The following is a 10,000-nucleotide window of genomic DNA, read 5'->3' as shown; positions in this document are numbered from 1 at the left end:
AGCTCTGTGAGAGAGACGCGGTCCTCTGGTACATCGAGCTCCTCCTCCTGGGTGGTGTTCAGAGAGATGATGTCACTGGCGAGGTTGGGTGGACGGACGAAGGAGGGAGGAGGAGGAGGGAGGGAACGTGAGCTGGGGGTGGAGGAGAAGAGAGGTTTCCTGTGGCAGGAGCGCTCGGGCGACTCGTTCAGAGAGATGTCTCGCAGGAAACCGTTACTGTTGGTTACTCCGCTGTTACCCAGGTCGACCAATGAGCTGTCAGCGTTGGCCAGGGCCCGCCCCTGTTTGGCACGGCGAGGGAAGGAACGCTGGACCCGTACTTCTCTTCCACCCTGGACGAAGTCATCGGAGGAGTTGAGGCTGAGCTGGGCTAGCAGGACCTGAGAAGACAAGAGACACGATGTAGCTCACAATTTATAACCAGAGCCACTGTGGAGAAGGGATGGATCGGGAGAACGGGGCCTCGGGGGGAGTGACGGTAGGATGGAGAGGGAGAACGGGGCCTCGGGGGGAGTGACGGTAGGATGGGGAGGGAGAACTGGGCCTCGGGGGAGTGACTGTAGGATGGAGAGGGAGAACGGGGCCTCGGGGGGAGTGACTGTAGGATGGAGCGGGAGAACGGGGCCTCGGGGGGAGTGACTGTAGGATGGAGAGGAGCGGGCGAACGGGGCCTCGGGGGAGTGACTGTAGGATGGATGGGACGAACGGGGCCTCGGGGGAGTGACTGTAGGATGGATGGGACGAACGGGGCCTCGGGGGGAGTGACTGTAGGATGGATGGGACGAACGGGGCCTCGGGGGGAGTGACTGTAGGATGGATCGGGAGAACGGGGCCTCGGAGGGAGTGACGGTAGGATGGAGTGGAGAGGGAGAACGGGGCCTCGGGGGGAGTGACTGTAGGATGGATCGGGAGAACGGGGCCTCGGGGAGAGTGACGGTAGGATGGATCGGGAGAACGGGGCTTCGGGGGGAGTGACTGTCAGATGGAGAGGATCGGGAGAACGGGGCCTCGGGGGGAGTGACGGTAGGATGGGGAGGGAGAACTGGGCCTCGGGGGAGTGACTGTAGGATGGAGAGGGAGAACGGGGCCTCGGGGGAGTGACTGTAGGATGGGGAGGGAGAACTGGGCCTCGGGGGAGTGACTGTAGGATGGAGAGGGAGAACGGGGCCTCGGGGGGTGTGACGGTAGGATGGGGAGGGAGAACTGGGCCTCGGGGGGAGTGACTGTAGGATGGAGAGGGAGAACGGGGCCTCGGGGGGAGTGACTGTAGGATGGAGAGGGAGAACGGGGCCTCGGGGGGAGTGACTGTAGGATGGAGAGGAGCGGGAGAACGGGCCTCGGGGGGAGTGACGGTAGGATGGAGAGGAGAGGGAGAACGGGGCCTCGAGGGGAGTGACTGTAGGATGGATGGGACGAACGGGGCCTCGGTGGGGAGTGACTGTAGGATGGATCGGGAGAACGGGGCCTCGGAGGGAGTGACGGTAGGATGGAGTGGAGAGGGAGAACGGGGCCTCGGGGGGAGTGACTGTAGGATGGATCGGGAGAACGGGGCCTCGGGGAGAGTGACGGTAGGATGGATCGGGAGAACGGGGCCTCGGGGGGAGTGACGGTAGGATGGATCGGGAGAACGGGGCCTCGGGGGGAGTGACGGTAGGATGGATCGGGAGAACGGGGCCTCGGGGGAGTGACGGTAGGATGGATCGGGAGAACGGGGCCTCGGGGGAGTGACTGTAGGATGGAGAGAGAGAACGGGGCCTCGGGAGGAGTGACGGTAGAATGGAGAGGGAGAACGGGGCCTCGGGGGGAGTGACTGTAGGATGGATCGGGAGAACGGGGCCTCGGGGGAGTGACTGTAGGATGGATCGGGAGAACGGGGCCTCGGGGGAGTGACTGTAGGATGGAGAGGGAGAACGGGGCCTCGGGGGAGTGACTGTAGGATGGAGAGGGAGAACGGGGCCTCGGGGGAGTGACTGTAGGATGGAGAGAGAGAACGGGGCCTCGGGGGAGTGACTGTAGGATGGATCGGGAGGGGGAACGGGGCCACGGGGGAGTGACGGTAGGATGGATCGGGAGAACGGGGCCTCGGGGGGAGTGGCGGTAGGATATATCGGGAGAACGGGGCCTCGGGGGAGTGACGGTAGGATGGATCCGGAGAACGGGGCCTCGGGGGGAGTGACGGTAGGATGGATCGGGAGAACGGGGCCTCGGGGGGAGTGACGGTAGGATGGAGAGGGAGAACGGGGCCTCGGGAGGAGTGACGGTAGGATGGGGTGGATTGGAACGGGGCCTCGGGGGGGAGTGACGGTAGGATGGGGTGGATTGGAACGGGGCCTCGGGGGGAGTGACGGTAGGATGGATCGGGAGAACGGGGCCTCGGGGGGAGTGACGGTAGGATGGAGAGGGAGAACGGGGCCTCGGGAGGAGTGACGGTAGGATGGGGTGGATTGGAACGGGGCCTCGGGGGGAGGTGGATGGTAGGATGGGGTGGATTGGAACGGGGCCTCGGGGGGAGTGACGGTAGGATGGAGAGGATTGGAACGGGGCCTTACACTGAGTTTCCTCTTGGGGGCTTTGTGTTTGGCGGTTGTTGCGCCCCTACGATGAGTCACAAACTTCCCTGGAACCAAAACTGGAGACGGACTGAGAGAGAAGGGGGAGAGAAAGAGAGAGTCTATTGAAACCTGATTGATCGACTGATCAGCCTAGTGGTTAGAGTGTAGAGGCAGGTAACACTGTTCCCCGGTAGGCCGTAATTATAAATAAGAATTTGTTCTTAACGGACGTGACTAGTTAAAGGTTAAATGAACATAAAAAGGTAAAGGTCTGACTGTGTGTGTGTCCTGTCTCTCGCTGTGGTGTGTTTCGAGCGTTTCGGGTTGAGTTGTCTGGTGGTCGTTGTCTCTCCATCACTCTCACTGGAGCTCACAATACGCCGGGCCTTCCGACCAGCACGCCTCAAGAATGGCTTCCTAACACACACACACACACACACACACACACACACACACACACACACACACACACACACACACACACACACACACACACACACACACAGATAGAGACAGACAGACGGGTCAGATCGAGACAGACAGACGGGTCAGATCGAGACAGACAGACGGGTCTGATAGAGACAGACAGACGGGTCTGATAGAGACAGACAGACGGGTCTGATAGAGACAGACAGACGGGTCAGATCGAGACAGACAGACGGGTCAGATCGAGACAGACGGGTCACAAAGACCACAAAGGTAATGCCACCAGTCTGACCTGACTGTGTTGTTGCTCTGCTGCTGGGGAGGGACGATGAAGATGTTCTCTTCATCACTGTCCTGCTCTCTCAGACAGGACAGTGCATTGGTCTTAGCTAGTCGCAGCGCTCTACTGATATCTGCTGTACTTCTCTTTCTCCCTCTGGAACAGGACAAGGGAGGCCGGGAGGAGAGGAAGAGGATGTTTTCATATCAGTGCAGAAGAAAAGAGGAGAGGTCACACTTTAGATGGTGAGATAAAGAGAGAGAGCAGAGAAGACCATAGAAGAAGACAGAGAGAGAGCAGAGAAGACCATAGAAGAAGACACAGAGAGAGAGCAGAGAAGACCATAGAAGAAGACACAGAGAGAGCAGAGAAGACCATAGAAGAAGACACAGAGAGAGAAGAGAAGACCATAGAAGAAGACACAGAGAGAGAGCAGAGAAGACACAGAGAGAGCAGAGAAGACCATAGAAGAAGACACAGAGAGAGCAGAGAAGACACAGAGAGAGAGCAGAGAAGACCATAGAAGAAGACAGAGAGAGAGCAGAGAAGACCATAGAAGAAGACAGAGAGAGAGCAGAGAAGATACCCGATTCAGCTAGCTAATCTATCTAGGAGAAGCTAGACCCACAGCTCCAACACACCTGATTCAGCTAACTAATCTATCTAGGAGAAGCTAGACCCATCACACCTGATTCAGCTAACTAATCTATCTAGGAGAAGCTAGACTCACCACACCTGATTCAGCTAGCTAATCTATCTAGGAGAAGCTAGACTCACCACACCTGATTCAGCTAACTAATCTATCTAGGAGAAGCTAGACTCACCACACCTGATTCAGCTAGCTAATCTATCTAGGAGAAGCTAGACTCACCACACCTGATTCAGCTAACTAATCTATCTAGGAAAATCTAGACCCACAGCTCCAACAGACCTGATTCAGCTAACTAATCTATCTAGGAGAAGCTAGACCCCCCACACCTGATTCAGCTAACTAATCTATCTAGGAGAAGCTAGACCCACCACACCTGATTCAGCTAGCTAATCTATCTAGGAGAAGCTAGACCCACAGCTCCAACACACCTGATTCAGATAACTAATCTACCTAGGATAAGCTAGACCCACAGCTCCAACAGACCAGATTCAGCTAACTAATCTATCTAGGAGAAGCTAGACCCACCACACCTGATTCAGCTAGCTAATCTATCTAGGAGAAGCTAGACCCACCACACCTGAGTCAGCTAGCTAATCTATCTAGGAGAAGCTAGACCCACCACACCTGATTCAGCTAGCTAATCTATCTAGGAGAAGCTAGACCCACAGCTCCAACACACCTGACTCAGCTAGCTAATCTATCTAGGAGAAGCTAGACCCACAGCTCCAACAGACCTGATTCAGATAACTAATCTACCTAGGATAAGCTAGACCCACAGCTCCAACAGACCTGATTCAGCTAACTAATCTATCTAGGAGAAGCTAGACCCACCACACCTGATTCAGCTAGCTAATCTATCTAGGAGAAGATAGACCCACAGCTCCAACAGACCTGATTCAGCTAACTAATCTATCTAGGAGAAGCTAGACCCACCACACCTGATTCAGCTAACTAATCTATCTAGGAGAAGCTAGACCCACCACACCTGATTCAGCTAGCTAATCTATCTAGGAGAAGCTAGACCCACAGCTCCAACACACCTGACTCAGCTAGCTAATCTATCTAGGAGAAGCTAGACTCACCACACCTGATTCAGCTAACTAATCTATCTAGGAAAATCTAGACCCACAGCTCCAACAGACCTGATTCAGCTAACTAATCTATCTAGGAGAAGCTAGACCCCCCACACCTGATTCAGCTAACTAATCTATATAGGAGAAGCTAGACCCACCACACCTGATTCAGCTAGCTAATCTATCTAGGAGAAGCTAGACCCACAGCTCCAACACACCTGACTCAGCTAACTAATCTATCTAGGAGAAGATAGATCCACAGCTCCAACAGACCTGATTCAGCTAACTAATCTATCTAGGAGAAGCTAGACCCACCACACCTGATTCAGCTAACTAATCTATCTAGGAGAAGCTAGACCCACCACACCTGATTCAGCTAGCTAATCTATCTAGGAGAAGCTAGACCCACCACACCTGATTCAGCTAGCTAATCTACCTAGGATAAGCTAGACCCACAGCTCCAACAGACCAGATTCAGCTAACTAATCTATCTAGGAGAAGCTAGACCCACCACACCTGATTCAGCTAGCTAATCTATCTAGGAGAAGCTAGACCCACCACACCTGAGTCAGCTAGCTAATCTATCTAGGAGAAGCTAGACCCACCACACCTGATTCAGCTAGCTAATCTATCTAGGAGAAGCTAGACCCACAGCTCCAACACACCTGACTCAGCTAGCTAATCTATCTAGGAGAAGCTAGACCCACAGCTCCAACAGACCTGATTCAGATAACTAATCTACCTAGGATAAACTAGACCCACAGCTCCAACAGACCTGATTCAGCTAACTAATCTATCTAGGAGAAGCTAGACCCACCACACCTGATTCAGCTAGCTAATCTATCTAGGAGAAGATAGACCCACAGCTCCAACAGACCTGATTCAGCTAACTAATCTATCTAGGAGAAGCTAGACCCACCACACCTGATTCAGCTAACTAATCTATCTAGGAGAAGCTAGACCCACCACACCTGATTCAGCTAGCTAATCTATCTAGGAGAAGCTAGACCCACAGCTCCAACACACCTGACTCAGCTAGCTAATCTATCTAGGAGAAGCTAGACCCACAGCTCCAACAGACCTGATTCAGATAACTAATCTACCTAGGATAAGCTAGACCCACAGCTCCAACAGACCTGATTCAGCTAACTAATCTATCTAGGAGAAGCTAGACCCACCACACCTGATTCAGCTAGCTAATCTATCTAGGAGAAGCTAGACCCACAGCTCCAACAGACCTGATTCAGCTAACTAATCTATCTAGGAGAAGCTAGACCCACCACACCTGATTCAGCTAACTAATCTATCTAGGAGAAGCTGGACCCACTACACCTGATTCAGCTAGCTAATCTATCTAGGAGAAGCTAGACCCACAGCTCCAACAGACCTGATTCAGATAACTAATCTATCTAGGAGAAGCTAGACCCACCACACCTGAGTCAGCTAGCTAATCTATCTAGGAGAAGCTAGACCCACCACACCTGATTCAGCTAGCTAATCTATCTAGGAGAAGCTAGACCCACAGCTCCAACACACCTGACTCAGCTAGCTAATCTATCTAGGAGAAGCTAGACCCACAGCTCCAACAGACCTGATTCAGATAACTAATCTACCTAGGATAAGCTAGACCCACAGCTCCAACAGACCTGATTCAGCTAACTAATCTATCTAGGAGAAGCTAGACCCACCACACCTGATTCAGCTAGCTAATCTATCTAGGAGAAGATAGACCCACAGCTCCAACAGACCTGATTCAGCTAACTAATCTATCTAGGAGAAGCTAGACCCACCACACCTGATTCAGCTAACTAATCTATCTAGGAGAAGCTAGACCCACCACACCTGATTCAGCTAGCTAATCTATCTAGGAGAAGCTAGACCCACAGCTCCAACACACCTGACTCAGCTAGCTAATCTATCTAGGAGAAGCTAGACTCACCACACCTGATTCAGCTAACTAATCTATCTAGGAAAATCTAGACCCACAGCTCCAACAGACCTGATTCAGCTAACTAATCTATCTAGGAGAAGCTAGACCCCCCACACCTGATTCAGCTAACTAATCTATCTAGGAGAAGCTAGACCCCCCACACCTGATTCAGCTAACTAATCTATATAGGAGAAGCTAGACCCACCACACCTGATTCAGCTAGCTAATCTATCTAGGAGAAGCTAGACCCACAGCTCCAACACACCTGACTCAGCTAACTAATCTATCTAGGAGAAGATAGATCCACAGCTCCAACAGACCTGATTCAGCTAACTAATCTATCTAGGAGAAGCTAGACCCACCACACCTGATTCAGCTAACTAATCTATCTAGGAGAAGCTAGACCCACCACACCTGATTCAGCTAGCTAATCTATCTAGGAGAAGCTAGACCCACCACACCTGATTCAGCTAGCTAATCTACCTAGGATAAGCTAGACCCACAGCTCCAACAGACCAGATTCAGCTAACTAATCTATCTAGGAGAAGCTAGACCCACCACACCTGATTCAGCTAGCTAATCTATCTAGGAGAAGCTAGACCCACCACACCTGAGTCAGCTAGCTAATCTATCTAGGAGAAGCTAGACCCACCACACCTGATTCAGCTAGCTAATCTATCTAGGAGAAGCTAGACCCACAGCTCCAACACACCTGACTCAGCTAGCTAATCTATCTAGGAGAAGCTAGACCCACAGCTCCAACAGACCTGATTCAGATAACTAATCTACCTAGGATAAGCTAGACCCACAGCTCCAACAGACCTGATTCAGCTAACTAATCTATCTAGGAGAAGCTAGACCCACCACACCTGATTCAGCTAGCTAATCTATCTAGGAGAAGATAGACCCACAGCTCCAACAGACCTGATTCAGCTAACTAATCTATCTAGGAGAAGCTAGACCCACCACACCTGATTCAGCTAACTAATCTATCTAGGAGAAGCTAGACCCACCACACCTGATTCAGCTAGCTAATCTATCTAGGAGAAGCTAGACCCACAGCTCCAACAGACTTGATTCAGCTAACTAATCTATCTAGGAGAAGCTAGACCCCCCACACCTGATTCAGATAACTAATCTATCTAGGCCTGGCCTGCTGAGCAGGAACGGAGCAAGAGCCTGAACGCCCAGATCTCTGGCTCTTCAGGGGGAAGAGAAGTCTCTTACCTTTTGGCCGGGGGTTTGGGGCTGGAGGGCTCAGCGATGGACAGGTCAGAGGAAGAGGTGCTGGCGAAAACCTGTTTTCGGTTGTCAGGGGAGATCCAGGCCTCCAACTTCCGGTTCTGTTTGCCGTAGGTCTTCATGAACAACGGGCGGCCTGCTCGGTTCATCTTTACTCTTTTTTTTTTCACCAACAAGAAGATCGGGAACCGACTGTCAAATGACAAAATAATGGTGATATGGGGCGTATTCGTTACGTACACCGTTGACCGTTAAAGAACCAAACGGAAGCAAAACGAGGGTTTTTTATTGGACAAATTCAGGGAGGCGCCTTCCTGTTTCGTTCCGTACGCTTCCGTTTAATAAACGTTTTACAACAGAATTGGCGTAATGAATACGCCCCAGTTGACATATTGGGACTAAAACGTTAGTTTATATCCTCTATGCTTCCGTTTTTCTCAATTCTATGTAACGTTAGTTAACGACAGGAAAATAACATATAAAAATAAAAGTGGCATCTTTACATTGTGATTTGTTTTTTACTATGACTAGTCAGCTTAACTATAATACCTAAAAACAGTCAACAATAGATAGATACATCGGTTTAATTAACTACTTTTTTGTTTTGTTGTTGTTGTTGACAGAGTAACGTTACAATGTTTATCTTCCACCCGCCGTTACTGTCGTGACAGTAAACTCGGTTATCGTCCACAATCTGACAAAATACTCACCGAACTCAAACATTACCGTGGTAACCGTCTCTATCCGTTATCACACCTTTTTATATTTTTTGATTTAAAGCTAAAAAAAATAATTTATTTAGTTACGGGATGAAATATAATACTTTATTCCGTTTTCAACAACAGCTCAGGATAGAGTCCCGCTCCCCGGTTCAAACGACACGACGCTTTCTCATTGGTCAAAACTCCACCGGATGTGAGGTAGTCTAAATATAATCAAGGTTAGAAGCACTTCCTCAAACAGCGCCGCCTATCGGGACGGAAGGTGCGTCGAAAACTTAATGTGGACAATATAAATATATTATATATAAATCTATTTTCAGGACATAATTTTTATAAAAATTAAAAAATGGATACCTCGATATCAATATATAAGTCTTTGTATTTCAATAATGTTTTTTAGTTTCAAGCAGAATCGTTGTCACTCGTTGTGGAAGGTTGAACTGTAACCAAGGAAACCACCAGTGGGTTCCCATTTGAGCCAGTACAGCAAAATATATTTATTTAGTATATGTCAAAATTAAAAGCAAATTTTATTTGTCACGTACACACATTTTGCAAAAGTTTTCGTGGGTGTGGCAAAAATTCAACAGTGCAGTAATACCTAACAAAACAATACACGCACCCCCCCCCCAAATCGAGATATGAGGGCGAGCAATGTCAGAGTTCAGAATATAAACATATACATATGTATATGATGGTGTGTATAGACATTATGGACTTTATATGAATAGAGAAGAAGAGGACAGTAGGAGTTATATAGGATGAACTAGAATACAGTATATACATATGAAGTGGACAGCAGTAGTTATATAGGATGAACCATGACTAGAATACAGTATATATGAAGTGGACAGCAGTAGTTATATAGGATGAACCATGACTAGAATACAGTATATACATATGAAGTGGACAGCAGTAGTTATATAGGATGAACCATGACTAGAATACAGTATATACATATGAAGTGGACAGCAGTAGTTATATAGGATGAACCATGACTAGAATACAGTATATACATATGAAGTGGACAGCAGTAGTTATATAGGATGAACCATGACTAGAATACAGTATATATGAAGTGGACAGCAGTAGTTATATAGGATGAACCATGACTAGAATACAG

At 49.5% G+C, this 10,000-nt stretch overlaps 1 protein-coding gene across 1 annotated transcript in view; it reads right to left on the bottom strand.

Annotated features, from left to right (window-relative positions):
- LOC124022809 overlaps positions 1–8,992 on the bottom strand; it is a 33,428-nt gene extending 24,436 nt beyond the window's left edge. Inside the window, exons 1-6 of the mRNA XM_046337492.1 lie at positions 8,866–8,992; positions 8,141–8,347; positions 3,271–3,414; positions 2,829–2,969; positions 2,550–2,640; positions 1–380 (exon numbers count right to left, since the gene is read on the bottom strand). The exon at positions 1–380 is cut by the window's left edge and continues 1,218 nt beyond it. Coding sequence (XP_046193448.1) covers positions 1–380; positions 2,550–2,640; positions 2,829–2,969; positions 3,271–3,414; positions 8,141–8,304 — 920 coding nt within the window. The 5' untranslated portion in view covers positions 8,305–8,347; positions 8,866–8,992. The remainder of the gene's footprint in view (positions 381–2,549; positions 2,641–2,828; positions 2,970–3,270; positions 3,415–8,140; positions 8,348–8,865) is intronic.
- Between the last annotated feature and the right edge of the window lie 1,008 nt (positions 8,993–10,000).

This window comes from Oncorhynchus gorbuscha, unplaced genomic scaffold (assembly GCF_021184085.1).
Source record: "Oncorhynchus gorbuscha isolate QuinsamMale2020 ecotype Even-year unplaced genomic scaffold, OgorEven_v1.0 Un_scaffold_1437, whole genome shotgun sequence".
Classification (NCBI taxonomy): Eukaryota; Metazoa; Chordata; class Actinopteri; order Salmoniformes; family Salmonidae; genus Oncorhynchus; species Oncorhynchus gorbuscha.
This window is presented reverse-complemented; position numbering and strand designations above follow the sequence as displayed.